General features: G+C 40.2%; 1 protein-coding gene across 2 annotated transcripts; it reads left to right on the top strand.

Annotated features, from left to right (window-relative positions):
* Positions 1-185: 185 nt before the first annotated feature.
* On the top strand, positions 186-21,320 carry LOC136753386 (beta-galactosidase-1-like protein 2). Of its 2 annotated transcripts, none has more exons than XM_066709453.1 (19): positions 186-241; positions 4,742-4,927; positions 5,383-5,451; positions 6,971-7,066; positions 8,001-8,109; positions 8,476-8,568; positions 9,776-9,857; positions 10,191-10,255; positions 11,450-11,534; positions 12,247-12,384; positions 13,867-13,947; positions 14,726-14,832; positions 16,265-16,411; positions 16,871-16,942; positions 17,305-17,383; positions 17,592-17,679; positions 18,443-18,554; positions 18,848-18,964; positions 19,148-21,320. In XM_066709453.1, exons 2-19 carry the CDS (start codon positions 4,758-4,760, stop codon positions 19,232-19,234), a joined length of 1,797 nt encoding a protein of 598 aa, XP_066565550.1. In that variant the 5' UTR covers positions 186-241; positions 4,742-4,757; the 3' UTR covers positions 19,235-21,320. The 2 variants fall into 2 exon arrangements, with proteins under 2 accessions (XP_066565550.1, XP_066565543.1); XM_066709446.1 differs by lacking the exon at positions 186-241 and adding an exon at positions 1,088-1,415.
* The last annotated feature ends 210 nt before the right edge of the window (positions 21,321-21,530 follow it).

The raw sequence follows: 21,530 nt of genomic DNA, 5'->3' as shown, positions 1-21,530 counted from the left end.
CGTAAGCCTCTTACCGGGGAATGCGATTACGCAGCGTGTGCGTCCGAAAGTGTGTTGGAGAATTCCTTCCGCGGCGGAGACGGCAGTGACGGACGGGACCTCCGACCAATAGGAACACGCTTCAGGGTTCTGTTGACCGCATGCCGGGGGCGTGTCTAAGGATGTTCTTCCTGTTTCCTGCTTTGCCAGCGAAAGGTCAAGTGAGTTCAAAATCTGGCACCCAGGGTCGATGTTCCCACAGGTATTAATTTAAATTTTAAAACGGATTAAAAACCCCTTTATTACATTTTATTCGTGGATTCCATTGTATGCATTCTTGAATGCGAAGTTAAGTATTTAAAGACATCTTTAGTTTTAGCTAATATGAATTTGAATTGTATTGAATTTGAAGAAAATAGCAACATCATGTTTATATTATGTATATATATTATATAAATATAAAGTTTAAGACAATTACATGTACATGCATTCCAGGGAGAGGGACTAAAAAGTCATATGTAAACAATGTGTATATATTCACTGTATGGATCTGCTTATTCCATCTTAGTTTAGGCAGTAGAAATGCACCTCTAGCACTAATGACAATATTAGATAATGTCAGCCCTTTCCTTACACAACAAAAGGCCCAGATCCCCGTCTGAGTCTTGAAGTTAGGCTAATTCAAATGCAACATGCATTGGAATTGAAACAAAGCAAATGCCATGTTTCCTCTGTCAGGTCAGATCACTGAACAGGGAAAAGCAACTAACTTACTAGTGAGTAGTGAGAGTTCAGTGACATAATGTTACAACAGTGAGCAAACTCCTGCACAGACAGCTGCCTGGGCAGGATCATAGCACGAAGCTATAGGGGATAACGTGTTTAAAAGAGAAACAAACATAAAACAATGTATATAAATGAATAAAGAAATAAACGCATACATACAAATATAAGGACGCAATAAAAGAGAAGTATATTTATGTATCTACTGATTCATGATATATATTTATTCGGTTGTTTATGCATGCTTGTGTAATGATATACTGATGTATGTATGCAGTTTGGCGCTAGCTGTCCTCCACACGTCTCCCCGCGGCGGCCGGGCGCAGCTCAGTCGTCAGTCGGCCGGGCGGCGCTGCGGGTTTGCTTTCAGCTCCTTAAACAAGCCTCTGTGCAATCCCAGCCTTTTCCACGTTACTTTCAGTTTACAGTCTTTCAAATCAGCATTTCGTTGTTTTTTTCCTGGGATGCACCAGTGTTTTCTTTGACACATATCTGGCGTGTGTGTGAGCCGGGCACAGTTTGTGGGCTTTAGTTGAACGCCGAGCGCACAGTGGCACACCGATGGTGATCCTCAGCGTGAGGAATGGGCACAGAAAGAGACTTGTGGCTCTCGGTCTGATTTTTCTGGGGATTGTTGTGTACTACTATCTGAGGTGAGTCGAGCCTTGGCTTTACTTTTCTTCTCTGCAGTAGTTTTCTAGCTTATTGCATGGACCAGACTAATCGCACACCATGTTGACCTGGGTTTTTAACATGGCTTTAAATGAGCAAAGAGCTGTGTGCTGGACTTATTTAGTGGATGCTATTGGAGTGGTATGATTGCAATATACTGCTAGTGAGGCTGCATGAAATAAACGTGATCAGGGGCATTATTTGCCCAGCATACTGCTGGCTTTGTTGGGTACACTATTTGTTCTCGCATGAATAATGTAACGGGTATAGTCCTGGTATTGTTACTGCCATAATAAAGACAATGGAGCAGTGAACATCAGTCACTGTAGTGTTTTAAGTTTTAAGGTTGAGCGCCTCTCAGTAATGTCAAAATGGGTGTGAGAAAACCACCGCCTCCAGATCTCCAAAGTCAAAAGAGATTGTAATATAACTGAAAAAGCAGGGTTGCAGTCCATTTATATTGACTGGCTGTGCATAGAAGAGAGAGTGCATACATATCTACTGGTTTTCATGTCGTCCTAAAAGAAACAACAACAGAAAGGCAATTGTGAGAGACTGGTGTGCATTGTGCACTGGTGGGCTCATACCTGTGGGGAAAGGGTGGGTGTTTGAGTTTCGTGAACACTTCCCTGGGGGATTTAAGGATCTAGTGGGAGACGCACAGACTGCTGTACTGGGGACTAGGCTGGAGGCAGCAGGAGGACCCAAAACCAGAGGAGCCACTCAAGTGTGACATGGACATGCGATCCGTGTCTCCATTTAGTCAATGCAGGTGACCAGTCCAATAATTGTCTGCTCGGGGGGACTGTGGCTTACTGTCTGTGTCTCTGAGCTGTGAAATCCCTCTTTACTAAAGTGCTTACGTGTGATACTCACTTGAGTGGATACTTTTAAATGGATTTATATTGGCATTTCATATTCTGTAAACGTACCCCTGAGAGCAGCCAATCTTTTCAGCAGCCACTGCTTTGTGTTCCTATCCGGTTGGTCTATTGACTTCAGTGTCAGCCTTGCTGGTAGCATTTACTCACAAGCAACATGAACATGAGGGTCTGGATTAATGTATTTATTTGATAGTGAATTGAACTTGTAATAATTATTAATCATTATATATTATATTTCTTAGCAGACACCCTTATGCAGGACGCCTTGCAATTGTTACAATATATCACATTTTACTTTTAATTACAATTACCCATTTACCCAAACTGTCCGTCCCAGGATGCACGTGAGCAACAATATCTGATACCTTACAACCCCTTTACCCTAGTTCTGTTGATCCGAATACACACATGGCATTTAATACAATCTCATTCTGTTCGCATTGTAGCCACTAACTATGGAAGATGGTTTTGTTTAATTTGAATGTACACACCATTCCAGGTAGATTGTTAACAGACAAAAGATGATCAGCCACAGCAAATTCAGGGCCTGCTCTTAGCACCAAATCCTCTAGTGGATTTATTCTCCGTTATCCACAGAGACACAGGACTCGGGTTGATTCTCAGCTCTGGATATTTGATTCGATACATGCAAGGAAAGAGCCACCTATCACTCATGCAGCGATGAAGCAACTGAACTGGCAGAAATACAGAGAAATATATACATGTAGTTTTTTGTATTGTTGTTTGGGAGGCACATGGTCTGTTGGGTGGGATCTGGGAGGTGTGAAACAGTCTACCCACGTTAGCCCTGTAAACTGTATACTTGGGAATGGCCTGATAACGAGTGTGGTCAAATGAGTCACAGCCTGGGGTGTGGGCATTGCACAACAAGGGGGTGGGGCATTAAACAATGAGATGGTTCCTGTGCAAGGGGTACCAGGAACCCCATAGAAACATAATTCCCTCCAACCAGAAGCAGTGGAGGCAGTTACAGAAAACTATACAATTGCCACAGAATTCACCTATGCAGAGGTGCCACATATTTTGTGTAGTATATTTGTTGTTTAATTATTTTTACAATTAGAAGTGGGAAAATAAAACAAAAAACATAGCAACACTTCTTCCAATGCATTTTGATGGTTTTGTGTGAGTGCTGAAATTCCAATCAACCACGTCTATAATCCCACTCCGGGATTTTAATCGGATCCAATCTCCGCCCCTACATTGTATTTAATTGTCACTCATTGAGCGGAGCCATCGCGTAAAACAAAACACTGATATGAATGTGTATTACATTTAATTCAGTCACTTCCATCACGCTTCTTGAAGCAATGTAAAGCATTAGTGTTTCATTTAATCGTGCCATTAAAATACTACGATGCTATTAAGCAATTCAATCGAGATAAAACCCAAAAATAAGCTTGTTTTGTTTAACAACATCTATATTGTATTTCATTATGGCACAACAAATTCGCAATATCCTGTAATGCAATATGCCGATAACGTTTCTATTTCAACATGCATTGTTTTGTATTGTGGCACTAAAAAGCTTCCATACCCAGGTCCCACCAAGTATGCTTGAATATTTCTTAGCAGACACCCTTACGCAGGACGACTTGTTACAATTGTTACAATATATCACATTAGTTTTACATGCATTATTATTATTATTATTATTATTATTATTATTATTATTATTATTATTATTATTAATTGTAATTACAACAAGGAAAGTAGGAACTCAGCCTGCTCAGCCTTACACCACTCCAATGGGGAATGATAAAGATTTTAAAGAGGACAGACCAATATACTGATACTATCGCCATACTTCCTAAGAGAGAGGGTTTTTGATAAGAAGTAGGTAATAAGGGTGAGAAGCAATAGTAGAAGCAAATGATCTATGTGATATTTAGTGTGGTTTTCTCTTTGATACAAAAGATTTTTGTTTGTGGAAACATAATCAGTTACAGCCTGGTTTGTTTGTATCATCAGTTTAAATAAATAAAGGTGCAAAGTAGCTTCAAAAGAAACCAAAAACCCCACAAAAAATAGCACTTATCACAGTTAAGAATAACAAAGCATCTTTTTAATAAAATGTACAGTACTCATGATGTCCCTCCCGCCTGCGTTCAGCCTTCAAACATCAGTTTCACCCTGAGTCTGAGTGAATGAGACGGGAAGCAGAATTGTGTGCATTGGTCTTATACAGTCCCCAGGATCCTTCTAATGTACTTTTGTGCAGCTCAGTCCTTTCCTGCAGGACAGAACTCAACCTAAGCCATCTCCAGCTGACCTGACCATACAGCTGTTCAACAGGCGCACTGACATTTGGGATTTCAACTTCCATTGCGTGGCTTTTTGAAGCCCATTCAGAATGCAAGAGCTGAAAAATGCATTAATACTGATCGATTTGTTTCCGGCAGAAAGCAGCCAGCGGGGATGAACATCAGCAGGAATGTGGGTTTGAAGGCAGACTCCCCCGAGTTCACCCTCGAGGGAGAAGCATTCAGGATCCTGGGGGGCTCCGTCCACTACTTCCGCGTCCCCCGAGCGTATTGGAAGGACCGCATGCTGAAGATGAAGGCTGGCGGCCTAAACACGCTCACCACGTAAGTGTGGCTGTCGCCAGAACGTTTCCTCTTCTGTTCGCCCCGGACTCGTTGTGACTTTTTTTATAAACCATCTTGATTTCCAGCTTGTGGTATTTAAAAACAATAATAGCTTTATTTTGAGGGAGCATTTCATAGCAGCTCTTTTGCTTTATTTGATTTAATTTCAGCTCTGCTTGCTTTTGTGGAACAGAGCTGGCCTGCAATGCTATGCTATTCAATCTTCCGAGCAGTGACACAGGGTGCAAAGTCTCTTTGGACAGGCATTCGCTGAGAACAATGAGCAGCAGTGATGCCTCCCACAGCAAATAAAGACCCAAATACCAGGGGTGGAATGACTTGAACACATAGGAGAAAACTTACAGAGGACCATTATTTTCCCTTATTTTCCAATTCTGGGGTTTGTAGTCATATATTGAAAAGCTAAAGGGTATCCTCTTGTTTTTGTTTTCCAGGTATGTGCCGTGGAATCTACATGAACCAGAGAGAGGAGTTTTTAATTTCAAAGACCAGCTGGATTTAGAGTAAGATTTAAGTTCCTCATTCAGCTTCAGTCTGGACAAGAAACTAGCCCACAAAGCAGGTCAAAGATTGCATTTGCTTCTGATTTGTTTAGTTAATTTATTTTTTTTGGTTGTCATTCAGTACCTGTAGCATGATCTACAGATGAGTTCCTTAGCTTATATCCCCTTTGGTGCACAGAGGGTTTTCAAAATGTATTGCGGCACAGTAATTGTTTTATAAATACTGTCACTGGTATCAGCTTTCCTTTAAGACATGCTTCCCTTGCTCCTTGCAGTTTTTAATGCAAAAAATTGGTCCAAACCAAAAAAGATTTTCAAGTGATTTCAGACAGATGCATTTTTCAAAGAAAAGTCCACAAAAGTGCTATTTTCAGAGTGAGTCGCAATTAAATTTAAGACAAAGAACTAAGCACTTAAACCTTTAGCTGGAATGACTAATTAGTGTGCCTACTACAATACAAGCTGTGAAGAAAAAGTAATGCGGAACAAATACAGTCAGTGACTTTGAACAAAAGAAAATCGATTTAAGGTTTTAAACTTTAATGTATCAGTCCTCTTGAAAGTTCAGCAGTATTTTCTTTCGGAAGTATTTTCATTTACAAGAAAGAAAGAACAACAGTGAGATAACTATCAGAGATCTCCACCTTTTTTCCCCCCACAATGAATTTGACATCCACGCTTTATCTTCCGATCTGTAACCATCGCAGCCTTTTTGACGGTTCCTGCCTTAATGAGCTTGTGCTCTGTTCGCACCACCTGAGACTGGCTTCTTTCTAAGGAGCTGGTTCATTAAGCTCGGTCTCCAGGCTGGGGATTTCAGTGTAGGTGTGTTCACCAGATAACAGCCTCAAATCTAAAGCTGATCTGCTTCCTTCTCTGCAAGAAGTCATAATAGATTATTAACACCTAATTTAAGTCACTGCCAAGTTTCTTTAATGCTCCATTGCGTTTTGTCATTTCGAGACCTGAAAACAATGCGCAGTAACATTGCGTTGCACGAACGTTTAATTCAGTTTTACTTTCCTGACACCGATGAGATACGCTAGATTCAGACGCAGATGGAAAATAAACTAAATGTGTAAGAGATTTTCCCAAGCTTTGGACATTTTACTAAGTCCTGAAGCTTGGCTTGATTTACTGTGCATTGCATCTATCGGCATTTGAATTGAGAATGATATTGCAAAGTGTTTTGAACGTGCAGAAGAATGCAATATTAAAACGAGCTGCCCTAAAAATACTGCAGTCATCCATTTTGGCCACTATACTTCCACAGTAACAAATAAGATGCTCTCTTATGACCATCTGTATGAGGCCTGGCGTGGTGCACAGTGTGTTAGTGTGTGCTCCGTTTTGTTCGGTGTGATGTCCCAGTTGTAACACTGCTATAACACGACTGCGTGATTGTAGGCAGCAGGGATTTATCTGGCTGTGGTATGGTGTTGTCATGCTCTCTGGAGTCAGCGGGTGAGTTTGTTCCCAGGTCAGCCGTGCCATTTATTTGTCTTTCCCAATTTCCCAGAGCTTATATCAATCAGGCCGCGGAAGTGGGACTGTGGGTGATCTTGCGTCCCGGACCGTACATTTGCTCAGAGTGGGACCTCGGAGGGTTGCCAAGGTTAGTGTACTGTCTGTCCAAAAAGTGTTCCATAAGTGAGAATGTTTTTGTGCAATGCTTGGTATATTAATAACTTTATAATGGATTCAGAGCCCTCTTTAATTTCATATTTATTTTGACCTTCTGAGCTCAATATTCTGATTGCTTCCTCTACAAGCACTGCATATTCACAGCTTGAGAGAGTGTCACACACTTACTCGTCTGTCTACGGTAGCAAATGCTAATGCTAATGCAATCACAGGGAGGCTGGTTGTGTTGGTGTGGAAACAGAGAGCACTTAATTTATAAAAGCTGACATTTTTGTTTTGCAAATTTCATTGCACAGTGGAAATGCGGGGGACACAGTGTTGGTTAGTTCAGGACCACTATGCTTGAGGTTTATGCTGTTGATCCAGGTTTCTCTCTGAAACGATTTTGTTTTCCATCCATTCCTTGTAGAGAAAATGTCACTTAATTTCTCATTCAAGACAACAGATTGCTTTGAGATGGATAATTCTGCGAAAGCCCCGTTGCCATCTGAAGTTCTAGCAATAATCAAAGGCATGAGTGACTTAATTTCCCAAATGTTATTAAAAGGCTCAGATATTGCCATGGATTGTTTATGTCTCAGCTAAAAGAAAGATTAGCCGCTAAGTGGGTAATCGGTTTCTCTAAGGTCTAAGCAATATGGATATTTGAATTCCTGCCAGAATAATAATAATAATGAAACATATGGAATGCTAACTTATTTTATTCCAGGACACTAAATGACCATGACATTAGAAATTAATTGCAGCTCCACATAAATATGTTTCCTCTTTCAGATCAGCTAAGCCTGTTTGTTGGACTGTCCTTCACTGTGAGATTAGAGACAGTCGAATTTAAGTAATTCAGAGTAATCTTTTATTTTCTTACTGCTGGATGATCCTTGAAGCAATATCTTCTTGATTTCCAGCTGGCTTCTCCGCGACAAAGATATGAGGTTGAGAACAACGTACGAAGGCTTTACAGAGGCTGTAGATGCATACTTTGACAAGCTCATTCCAATAGTTGTCCCACTGCAGGTATGGAAGTTCTGCACGACATCAGTGCTTTTATGCCATTCCTTCCTGTTCCCATTTGCTTTATTCCCGACTTTTAAAGTCATCATTTGTTTTTATCAGTATATTAACCATTTCAAGCAAGATTAAGTGATAAAGGGTGGATCAAAACACATTCACGGTACAACAAAAAATCCTAAATAATAACAATTGAATTATTACATTTGTTATACCACCTAGTCATTGTTTTGTGTTGTTGTTGTTGTTCTTTCCCTGGTCAAATTTAACTGTGATGGAGGAATACATTGTCCTATTCAAATTTGACCAGGGAAAGAACAAACAAATGTATAACAAATGTGGTAGTTATAATATTTTTCTAATATTTTGCAGTTCAAGAAAGGAGGACCAATAATCGCACTGCAAGTGGAGAATGAATATGGATCCTATGCCATGGACAAAGAATACATGCCCTATATTAAAGAGGTATCTGGGATGTGTATCATTCTGTGTATTCTTCATATGTGTATAGAAGATCTCCCAATGACTCGCCATGTTGGCTGAGCTTGGTGGGTGATAGGGAGGAATTTACTCCCTCAATAGATAGGCAGACAAGGAATACTCAGGGCCCGATTTAAAATAATATCAAAATAGTTTATTCAGCTACAACAGTTGAGGAACCCCAGACCTCACACACATCTCCTTTGTCTTCTGTTCTCTCTGTATGGCCTTGGATGAAAATGTTTTTCTAGAAATCAGCTACAGAGAACTACTGCAGCTGGCCTCTCCAGAGCGATACAGAAAGCTTGAATTCATACACGGGTTACACAATCTTGCTTCAACAATGGTGTGAATATAATGTATTTGACATCTAGACAGGGAACTGTCCCACATCAGTTGGTATATGGGAGCTTGTTAGGATGGAGCCCAAGCTATTGGTGTTATTGCCGCCATACTCACACCAGCCAAGCCCCTCACAAGATTTGTGCAACAAATTAGGAGGTGTTGGACATTTGTCCGATCAAAGGCACCTTCTACCGAGTCTTGATTTGTTTGGCAAGGAAAGCTGTTGGGATCTTCTCGAAAGTTGACTTCAAGTGCTCGTTAATCAGAAGTTTGTCTGTGCACTCTGGCAGTCTTGTCACACAAACGAATTCTGGTCGAGACACACGAGACTGACACACAAAACCCACTGTGTCTCCCCTCGGAGATGAAGTATGTAGCAGAGGAGCTGAGGTACGTTCAGTTGCCATCCAGCCAGCCCCCAGAGGGTATACTCTCCAGACCCTCATCAGATATATAAATAAGTGGTGTTTGTTTGTTATACATCATTACATTGCCATTAGTCATTCTGCAGTGTACGTAATGAGCAATATGCTTTAGCCATTGAGCTCTCTTTTTTTAATTGGACTTTGTAAAGGAAAATTGTTGAGTGGAAAAAACATACACCTCCTGTATCGCTCCATGACTATATGTTCAAACCAAGTTAAACAACACCAGCATGTATTGCCAACATCCATTTAATGATGCGAACTGTTGATGTATCCATTCGTTACTTTTTGTAGTAGAGTCTCTGCACACGTAGAGGGCAATTACAGGGGGAAAAGTAGTGTTTCTGTCCTAGCGCTATACCTGAACGTTGTCTGATTCTGATCTGCAGGTATTGGAAAGTAACTGCATTGTTTTCCCACAGGCTCTCCTGTCCAGAGGAATAGATGAGCTGCTGATGACTTCAGACAATAAGGAAGGCTTTAAGCAGGGAGGAGTGAATGGAGGTATTGTGTTCAGAAACAGACTGTGTCAATAATTACAAACTGGAGTATTCCCATGTGACTGCTGTGATGTCAATACCGTTTCTCCCTAATCAGTGAAAGTCATCTTTGCAAACAGAATCTGTCTTCAGCATTAGGAGAGGTTCATGTGATTCTGTTTCTGAAGTCACATACTACAGAAGAAAATAAAATGTGTATTGGTGCATGCTCTGTATATAAACTGCACTGCATGTGTTTGTGTGCTTTTGTGTAGTTTTTAGATATTGATTACATGTCATATAAATGTTGTAGTGTATTCCTCCCCTATAACATTGTACTTTCTGCTCCCTATTAAAGCGCTGGGTACAATAAACCTTCAGAAGCTCAAACATCAACACATAAAGCATCTAGCTACTGCGCAGGTAAGTTTAAAAACAACAGAGCAGAATATCAGTAGCTTTTCCTTTGGGTGACATCTTTTGTGATAAAGATAACGGCAAAAGTGCTCTGAACGTGTCATGAGACAATTACTGCCGGATACAAGAAGTCACACTAAACAGTAGTGAAATGAAAGAACAATGTGTTTCTTTTCAATGGAGCCCCAGTATCTAGCATAAGCTAAGCGTGGTAAATAACTTACAGTAGAATAAATTCAATTTGGAAGGAGGAAAGATGGAACGCAACTCTTATCAGGCGCTGTGAGGAAAGACTTCCACAGATACAGATAAACTGTGCAGTTGGGCTCTGTTTAGTATTGACTTCTCATGTTTAAAGATAAGAGTATCATGGCGAGAGGGCAAAGTGTAAGTTGAATGCCAATGTAGATAAGCTGACTCTACACCCAAATTCGTAACTGCATTTCTTTTTGAGACAATGGTTGACTCAGCAGGTTAAAATGAGAAGAAACAAAATATTTGGAGGGAAAACAAATCAACAAGCTTATTCAGCTGCTTCTCTATGGAGAAGGACTTATATTCAAATGGAAATGCAAAATGGAACATCATTATGCAATCCCACAGTTGCATAATTATGTTCCATTTATGGACGCATTATTTGGGACAAAATGAAAATGCAATAATTCCATTTGAAAATGCATGTCATAACTCTTACGCAGTTTTCCGGACTAAATGTAAATACAGTTGCAATTGCTATTGCAAATACATGATTTTGCTCTATCGACCTCTAACTTTCGACCTCTGAACACACACAAGACTAAAGCACTGCCATTAGTCAGCACTCTCTGTTCACGAGAGAAGCGCTCGATTTCAAGTATAAGTATTGTCTGCGAATGTACGTACTAGATGTGGAAATGAAAATGCAAATGGGATTATTGCAGTTTCATTTTGTCCCAAATAATGCATGCATAAATGGACATGATTATGCAAATTATGGGATTACATTTGAATTAAGTCCTCTATATGCTTCCATACTTCTCAAATAGGACATTTCCTGTTTACATTTAAGTTGTCATTTCTTTTTTATTTAGTCTTTTTTATATCAAAGTCACATGTTGATAAATCTAATCAAACACGATCTTAAACTCCCACCTCTCTGAAGCCATCGTAGTGGAGGGAAATTGAAGCTAAAGCTGTACTGCGTCTTTCTGTGTATTTTAGCCCCACAAACCTAAGATGGTTATGGAGTATTGGACGGGGTGGTTTGACTCCTGGGGCGACCTTCATCACATCTTCCCTCCTGAGGGTAAGGCAGTTTACACCAGCATTTATGTATTTGCATAGTCAGGAAGCGTGCATTATAAATTACAGGCCAGGTTTGCATTCCGGGAGTACCAGGATATCGTGGCACACTATGCCTGCTCAGTGCTTGGCATCGCAGGATGTTTTAAATGGGATTTCCCATTGTGAGACGAGAAAATGTCTCGCACGCTGGGTCGTTTTGCAGTTGGCAGGTCACCGTGTCAGGATTATTAAAACATAAAAATCATAAAAGAACTAAAAATGATCGTAGGCTGGCAGCATTTTTATACTTTCCTAATGATCTTTAAACCCAGTTCATCACAGCTTTGAGCAGTGGCAACGGACTGCAGGCAAAGAAAATATGGTCTAAATGTTGCTTTATAACAAATGTACTGTAATTGGCTGCCTTTTTGTGCGTGCTCAGTAGTGAAAAATAAACTGATTACATTATTAGTCATTGTCTCTTCTTTTGGTTTGTTTAAGTTTGTGCAATTTTGTATATTTAAAATATACTTTCATAATCTGTTGGGTTAGAGGTAAAGTGGGGGACAAAATGAGAGCAGTGCTGTTTATGTCAAGGTTTAGTTTAGACCATTCTCTGCTGTGTAAACTGTGAACATGAGTAACCGAATAAGGAACCCCCTATGTTCTGAAATCATATGCTGACTGAATCGCTCTGTCCCACATGCATTGATTACTGTTGTCGTCTTTGGCAGACATGGCCAACGTGGTGACCGAAATCCTCAGAAAGGACATGTCCATCAACCTGTACATGTTCCACGGGGGAACCAACTTTGGCTTCATGAACGGAGCCCTGGAGTTCAACATCTACAAGGCCGATGTCATCAGTTATGGCAAGTAACCGAGCCACGGACGCAAGGTCACTCTTTATCTGACTGTTTCCTTATCGGAGACTCCCTCCTCTCCCATCAGAGCTCAGCCTAACAGCATGTGGAGAGGGCATCATTACAGCGGTGTGTGAAACGTCCAAATGAAAGGAGTAACACACTTCAGATGCATACTGTATAGCAGCAAGGTAGACTCTGTCCAGCAGATGGCTCTGAGAGACTGCTGTAGTAATCTCCCTGCGGTAATGCTGTGTCACTGCTGTTAAAGGTGCACGAGTGGGGAACACCAGTGTACAGTGTCTTCTCTAGTTTATTTAACCCAATCCCTCAGTTGGGTAATCACCCTGATTATTTGATTCACTATAAAACAAGTGAACCTTTCCCCGTATGGCTCCACATGTTTAAAAAGCAGCTGCACCGCGAGCCAAGTCTGCATTTGTATCCATCCACTGTGGATAACCTTGTCCAGCTGAGTGAATAGCAATACTACTAAAATCAGTTAAGTAACTGAACGCCTGCTTTAGAAAGAAAAAATAATATATTGAAGGCCCTGACTCCCCACAGAGCTGGAGTCGGGCTGCCCTTCTGCAATATGACAGGCCACAGCAGGGGGCCAGAGATTCATATTGTCAGCGGCTGCTTTTGTATCCTTTTATATACCACTGTAAAGATGAAGAGGATTTTCACAATGCCTGCCCAAGCTCAGAAGATGCTTCTTAAGTATCCCCCCCCACTTAATTTTAATATTTTAGAAAAAAAAAAAGTTATTTTGAATGTAATAGATTTTTCGCTTCCTTTTCTTCTCGGAGCCAACAATCAACAGCTGAGCTTTATAGTTTGTGTAACATTATTCCTTTACCAACAACGCAGTTACTTTCCAATACCTGCAGATCAGAATCAGACAACGTTCAGGTATAGCACTAGAACCATTACCTTATTACTCTACTGCCATGTCTGTCACTGTTTATTCCTCTTTCTTCAATAATAAGTGACAGTCTCGATAGTCTAATACCATTAATCTGTAGTCATTTGGGAACAATGCAAGATAATGCAAAATGTCTCCATAAGAGCCGAGAAGATCTGAGAAACATATTCTTGCATTCCCTGGGGCTCGCCTTCCGAGGGGTTAAATCAAGTCTGTGACTGTTTCTCCTCTTTTCCGGCTATTAATTATCCCATTTTTAAGTGAGTCGTGCTGTCGGAGGTGTTTTGATGGCTGCTGAAGCTGGTGTTTTATACTGCTCTAATTTAACTAATGTATTCAAATTATTGTTTGAGGTTATGGTAATGAAGCCAACTGCATTTCCTGCTCCCCCTCTGGGACCGGCATGAAGGAGAGCGCCGCCTTTCACGGCGGAGAATCTTTTTCTCATGGCTCTCTGTTTTTTTAATATGTATATATAGTAAACAAAGTGAACTCTGAACCCCTGCGGCTCTTGGAGCATGTGAGGCACCGTTCTTGTTACTGTGAAAACGTTTGTCTTCCAGATTATGACGCCCCATTATCAGAAGCAGGCGATTATACTGTGAAGTACCTTCTTCTGAGAGACATATTCAGCCGGTACCACAGTAAGTTGGGCCATCGAGGGGTGAAAATGTCATCCTGGACACTGAATGTATTATAAAAAATAAACGGATAGATATAATACAGCTGTAAAACATACTTATGTTGAAAGTCTTATTTTTTTATGGGAAATGTTAGCGCTGACTGAAAATATCTGGCTTGAACAATCGTGTTTATCGTTTCAGTTATTTTAATTGTGATTCTGTATGCAAGGCGGCTATGATTAATGTAAATCAACTTTGTTTGACTTAGCTCATGCACACTGTCTTTTCAGGCCCTTTTTTTTTTTTTTATAAACCCTTGAAATGTAATTAATTTCTTGCCTTAAGTTAAAACTGAAAAGTTCTGGGGTGGTTGGCGGGGGGGGCTTTTCTTCCTAATTTATTTGAAACTCATTATTGTCATTGTTTTGGGGGTTAGATTGAGGGCAAGTAGGTACATTCTTTCGGGAATTCATAACAGGTTTTCAACAGCGATCATCTAAATTCAGTTTGTGGCTAAATAAAGCAGAAATAATAAATGTAAATTATTCTGCTTGTTTGTCTTAAAACACTACCATTACTATTGATGTTACTAACCTTCATGTTAATAACGTATCTAACCATATTAGTCCCGCACTAAATGGAAGTAGTTTGTGTCTGTTGTAGATGAGTTCGCCTGCACTGCTGAGAAGACAATTTGCTAGCTGATTATAACTTCAGTCCTGCGTGAAATTAGTCAGTATGTGTGCAAAGACGTTGCTGTTATTTCTGAGTTTTTCTCCTGTCTGTTTGCTTCTCTCAGGTGAGAGGCTGCCCGACATGCCCACTTTGTCCAGAAAAGCAGCCTACGAAAACTCAATTATGTACCAACACGTATCGATGTGGGAGGCACTGCAGTACACAGAAGGGGTAAGGGGGGGAGGCTGCACAGTTCAATTCTTCCTGCTTGACTTGGCACAGTGGAACAATTCCTCGCAGCCCTTGCAGGCCAATTTCATGGGGATATATAGAAAGAAAATATATTCATTCGCAGTCTTTTTAAATGATTTACTTGGTATCGCCCTGTTGTGCATTTTCCCGAGCTGTTTGTCTTCTCTGAAGGGCCTAAAAGGGTCTGTTACTGTGAGCCACTTAGTTAAGGAGCAAGCAGCTTTAAAGTGTGTGACAGTAATGGTATATTTTCATCGCCCTCTTCAGGGCCGCAGAGCTGTATATTTATTTATTTGTTTGTCTGTTTGTTTTGGAACACGTCGTGGGCTGTCTCCGTCTCCGGGTGTAGGCTGGCCAACAGTTTCTGACAGAAAAAGCAAGACTGGCATGCAGGCCTCTTTTGTTAAATGCTGTGTTTCTGCACACTGTTATTACCCTGTTCAATCAGCAATTATATTAAATATGTTCATGTTTACCCCTAGTCACTGTACACTGTGTAATTACACATCAGACTCTGGACTCATTGGATCTAAATATTGTACAGACAAACGGATTGATGTGACTGATGAACATTGAGCTAAATTTGTCCTAGTCAGGTGATGATTTTATATATATATATATATATATATATTCATTTTAAGTTTCCTGCCACTGTGCTGTATTATGGAGTTTGTTTTCGGTTGCACCCAATCTCTTGGAGCAAGTTCCTCTGAAGCTGTAACACACAGACGCAGACTATGCCGATCCATTACTGGAATTTATATGTTGAGTTGAAGAGCACAGCCTTATTATTTGAACTGTAAAGTCTTCGTTAAGGAATTGATTCTTAACCGATTCATGCACGCAAGCTCTTTGAAAACCAGTGGATGAATGCACTTTGTTTGCAGAATACAAACTAATACGAGAATAAAAGCAGACTTTTGTAGTTTAACAAACTAATTAAAAGTGGTCACGGCCACCGCTGTTTATCTTTTGAATGCAGTTGGCTGTTCAAAGGAATTGAGGAGGGAAACCACTGACTTGGTTTATCAAAAAATGCCAGCATCGGGGGTTCTCAATATATATTTCTAGAGAAAGTGTTATTTGTGTGTGTTGGTTTGTTTTTATTTGTAAGATACAATTACACAGATGAATGCTGGGGCAAACAGCACACAACCTTACATTTGAGCTTTTTAATGGTGGAAACCAGTTCAAAGAAAAGGCAGTCGGCTGCATTTAATGGCAGAGAAATTGGAAGTCGTGGAAAGGAAACCTGTATTAATTGTTGTGTGGGACACTTCACAGCTGGAACCCATGCCTTGCACAAGGGGTTAATTGAACATGAAAATAAAGGATTGTTTTGTACTCCTCTTAACCCTGCAAAGTCCGTGTACAGTAATAATAATTATATGTTTTTTCCCCCCTTATCAAGCCCTTCAAATCGGAGAGCCCAGTGAATATGGAGAACCTGCCTGTGAACAATGACAATGGACAGTCCTACGGCTACACTCTCTATGAGACCCAGATCAACCGTGGGGGGGTTTTGCATTCTCAGAACAATGTTCGAGACAGAGCCCTGGTAAGCACAGCGCTGGGATTCCCCCGTCGTATCACGCACAGCCATTGATCCGAACAAGAGCACGTTAGGTTGATTCGAGGTCCCTGATATGAGGGACATATGAAGGGAACCCACTGTGAAAGTTTGCCTGTGAGTTCATGAGCACATTCAATTTGGACAGGAAAACAATTACACAAAAGGACCAGAAGTTGGTTTTATTATATATATTTTAGTAATATATCAGAGTACTGGTTAAATCAAGACACTCAATCACTTTCAATTCATTTGTCTTCATGACAAGCTCTAAATGAAGTGCCCAGTTTTGTCCCTTGATTTTACTCTCTGTATTCTCTTGGTATTGATTAAGAAAGCAAGCCCAGCACCGTGATTAGGGTTTAAACCTGTGTTTGCGGTGTGGGGGGGGGGTTGTGTGCTTTGAGAATGGTTCCCCGTGGCTAACTTGACTCTCTCCTGCTTTAGGTGTTTGTTGATCAACAGTTCATTGGCATCCTGAAATATAAGACCGTGGAACTGGCTGTTCCTGACGGGAAGGTACAGACTGTTGTCTTTGGCTGACTGGTGTCTAAGATGAAGCTTTGTTTTTAACCACTGGGCAGATTTTATAGGTGTGATTATTGGTATTTTGGGATTTGAAAGGTCCTGGCGTTGCTGAAGAACACCTCTGTCAGGGGAAACTAGCTGTGTTAATGCAATAAAACGTTTCCACTAACGATGCTAAAGAGATCAAAGATTTTTTTTTTTTGTTGTACACTGAAGCTTGAGAAAAGCCAATGCTTACCTAAAGTGTGAGGGCAAATGTTGATTTCTTTGCAACTCATTGTCCCCTCACTGCCCAGTCTTGTGACGCCTTCATCTCTGCTCTGTGTGTGAAAGTGCCTCCTCTTCTGCGATAGGGTGTACGGAAACTCAGTGTGCTGGTGGAAAACTGCGGGAGGGTGAACTATGGCAAAGTCTTAGATCAGCAGCGGAAAGGTATGGTAACATCCAGAAGCAGATTTCAAAAACTGTTAGATAGATCAGAAGTAAATATTTATGTGTTTGGGTAGACTTTTGAAGTAGGGAAGGAAGGGGGGGAAGAATTGCCAGTGGCAGTTTTTGTTTACACTTACCGTTTGTCTTCCTTTCCTTCTATGACATGAAAAGCAATCCTTTTGTATTGTTATTTATTTATCTATTTTAGGTCTCGTTGGCGACATCCTGTTGAACAATATCCCTTTAAAGGATTTCACTATTTACAGCCTGGATATGAAGCCTGGTTTCATAGATCGGTACGTTTGTTTGCTCTTCTCTCCTTTGTTGTCTTCAGACCCCAGTGTGAGGTATTGCTTCAGTGGTTTGGACTGTTCAGTGAAACTGGAAGATAAAGAGGTTCCACGCTGAAGGATAATCGGTTGGTACAGCAGTGCAAGGGCATCAGTCTGTGCCCTTTTATTCCACTGGTGGACAGCGCAGCTCCATTCGTTGTAGAAAAATAAAGAAAAACAGTTGAGACGACATTGAATGCCAACACTTTGCTGTTGCTACAGAATCCCAACTCTGCTAAACAAATGTTATGGAAGTGAAATGTGTTTCTAAGTTGTGTCAAAGAAATACAGTATAATTCTAGAACTCAGATTCCTGAAGTATAGCACTACCATTCTATATTTATACCTGTATGTTAGACTCAGCTGCAGAAATACTGCATAATTACAAATGGTTTTAAACGTGAATCATGCATTGCACGGTTTCTGAATTACTCCAGTTATACCCCACCATATTACTGCCTTCGTACCTCTATTGGATAATTAGGGTTTTGTATCCACACTGTGACACCTCTGCTTCTATTGTTGTATTTCCTCCTTGAGTTTACTTTTTAATATACTTTTGCTTATGACAAAAAATCCATTAAAGAATACATTTGCAACATTGTGCCAGAACCCATGCAGCGTCTAGATGGGTTTTAATTTGTGATTATCTCTAGAGTTCTTTAAGTGCTAAGAAGAGAGAGCTTTCTCTCGTCCTAAACTAGGTCACCTCTTTCCATGTCTTTAGGCTCAGTGGAGCGCACTGGAAAGTCGCTCCAGACGCACCGACAGTTCCTGGCTTCTTCCAAGGGAGGCTGTTCGTGGACGGCTATCCTAGGGACACATTTGTCAAACTGCCGGTGAGAAATCTCTCTCCCCATGTTTTGGAAATGGATCTTACAAAACTATTAAACAGGCTGTTCAGGAGCGGTGCCAAACTCGCAATGCTGGCATGCTTTAGTAGTTGGGCTCTTGTGTGGTGAAGCTTCGGGTCTTTTTTATTGTAGAGTTTGTGGAGGCATATAGAAGAGACTGTGTGTTTTTATTACATTGCATGATAGAAAATGGCTCTTATAATGATATTTTTTCTTTCAGACCAGATATATCATGGTGTGCTTTTAATTTTAATCACAATAACCACTTCTGTGCACAGGGCTGGTCAAAAGGAGTGGTGTTTATAAATGGGCAGAATCTTGGGCGGTACTGGTCCATTGGTCCACAGCAGACCCTGTACCTCCCAGGCCCCTGGCTGCACAGTGGAATCAATCAGGTACGCCCTCTTTTAATTACTTTGTTCCTTAAAACTAAAACTAAAAAAAAAGGATTTGGTTGGGCACTCTTATTTGGATAATAGTTCAGGCCTGGTCAGTAGTTGGATCGCAATCTAGAGCTGCAGCTTTTTGTCCAGTGCTAATAACTTCTCCATTTCCGCCTTGATTTTGTTTTTCGGTAGATCATTATTTTTGAAGAACAGGAAGCGGAGAAGAAAGTCCTGTTTGTGGACACTCCCGACCTCGGGATGACTGTGGATATCCAATGAATAAAAGTTAACAACATCAGTCCGTCCTGTGTTTATTCTTCGGATCATTGTAGAATACCATGCCGTTGTCCGACTAATGTGTTTGTTGATATTTATTTAATGCACAACACCCAAACCACTCTGCAGGAATCAGTTGTCGTAGTTGTCTTGTGGAGTTTATTAATTCTGTTGGTCAATCAAAGAGTGTCCTATATCTATGCAACCTAAAAGAGAGGTTCGTTTATTTATTTTTTCCATAGAAAATATGATGTACAAAAACCAATGTGTTTTATCATCATTTCATGAACATTAACTTTTAGTGAATCCTCTAAGTTCTGTTGCTGTATTTGATTAAAGTAAAAAGCCAAATGGGACTGGACTTTACATTGAAACCTTGATATCCTCATGTCATATGAATAGAGAGAGAGCATGTATATACACTTCAAAAGTTTGGGGTCAGTTAGAAATGTCCTTGTTTTTGAAAGAAAAGCAAATTTTGTGTCCATTAAAATAACATCAAATTTATCAGAAATACAGTGTAGACATTGTTAATGTTGTAAATGACTATTGTAGCTGGAAACGGCTGATTTGTAATGGAATATCTACATAGGCGTACAGAGGCCCATTATCAGCAACCATCAGTCCTGTGTTTCAATGGCACATTGTGTTTGCTAATCCAAGTTTATCATTTTAAAAGGCTAATTATCATTAGAAAACCATTTTGCAATTATGTTAGCACAGCTGAGAACTGTTGTGCTGATCAAAGAAGCAATAAAACTGTCCTTCTTTAGGCTAGTTGAGTATCTGGAGCATCAGCAATTGTGGGTTCGATTACAGGCTCAAAATGGCCAGAAACAAAGAACTTTCTACTGAAACTCAGTCAGTCTATTCTTGTTCTGAGAAATGAAAGCTATTCCATGCCAGAAATTGCCAAGAAACTGAAGATCTTGTACAATGCTGTGTACTACTCCCTTCACAGAACAGCGCAAACTGGCTCTAACCAGAATAGAAAGAGGAGTGTGAGGCCCCAGTGCACCACTGAGCAAGAGGACAAATACATTAGAGTGTCCAGTTTGAGAAACAGACGACTCACAGGTCCTCAACTGGCAGCTTCATTAAATAGTACCGGCTAAACACCAGTCTCAACGTCAGCAGTGAAGAGGCGACTCCGGGATGCTGGCCTTCTAGGCAGAGTTGCAAAGAAAAAGCCATATCTCAGACTGGCCAATAAAAATAAAAGATTAAGATGGGCAAAGAACACAGACCCTGGACAGATTAAGATTGGAAAAAAGTGTTATGGACAGACGAATCTAAGTTTGAGGTGTTCGGATCACAAAGAAGAACATTCTTGAGACACAGACCAAATGAAAAGATGCTGGAGGAGTGCTTGACGTCATCTGTCAAGCATGGTGGAGGCAATGTGATGGTCTGGGGGTGCTTTGGTGGTCAATTACTATATTTCCTGTTCATTTTGCTATATTTCCTATTCAAACTCATTTCATGTATGTTTTCATGGGAAACAAGGTGACACCAAACTTTTGAATGGTAGTGTATATAAATCAATATAAAACACTGTGTGTGTATTTTAGTGTTTATAGACAAAAGGAGCTTGCTGATAACCTTCCTACATGAAGGCTTTTACTTTACATGCCATTATTTCATCATCTCCATGTGTATGTATACGTGTTTGGCTGTCAAATATGTGCCTTCAAAAACCTGTTTTACATTATTATGTTTTCATGTTTTGTCGATGATGTAATTATTAACTTTTACAACTACATTGGGATCTGGGTTAAAAAAAGGATCACATATGCTAGATGACTGAATTGCACAGTGCAATGTTATGAATGATGCAGATGTTGGTCCACATTGTTGCTTTACTGTGAATTTTTTTATTTTATTGAAAATATAAATCGTATAAATTGTTTACAAATGAAGAAAAAAATAATTGAGGCATATGTGTATTTTAAGTGTATGTTTGTACTTGGCATTTTCTATTTTAATGGTTCAAGCACATTTTAAACGGATCTAATTTTGCACTACAGCCCCAACTTGAAATCATATTGCTATGTTATCTGAAATAAAATAAATAATTCTTTGCATTTGCCATATTTTGCACTGTTACCCAGTTGTGTGCTAATTGTGAAACCCAAACTGATGTAATTTTAGTTGAACCACAGAGCTCAGCGCTTTCCTTCACAGCGTTTGTCCAAGGTCAAAATGAGAGAAGGTGAATTCACTCAAGCACTGAAGATGTGTAATGTGAAATGAAAGACAGGAGGCATTGTTTTCAAATTTTCTTCTATTTTTTTATTTT

The sequence above is a fragment of the Amia ocellicauda genome, chromosome 1, assembly GCF_036373705.1.
Source record: "Amia ocellicauda isolate fAmiCal2 chromosome 1, fAmiCal2.hap1, whole genome shotgun sequence".
Lineage (NCBI taxonomy): Eukaryota > Metazoa > Chordata > Actinopteri > Amiiformes > Amiidae > Amia > Amia ocellicauda.
Note: the sequence above shows the minus strand (reverse complement) of the source record. Positions and strands in the feature narration are given on the sequence as shown.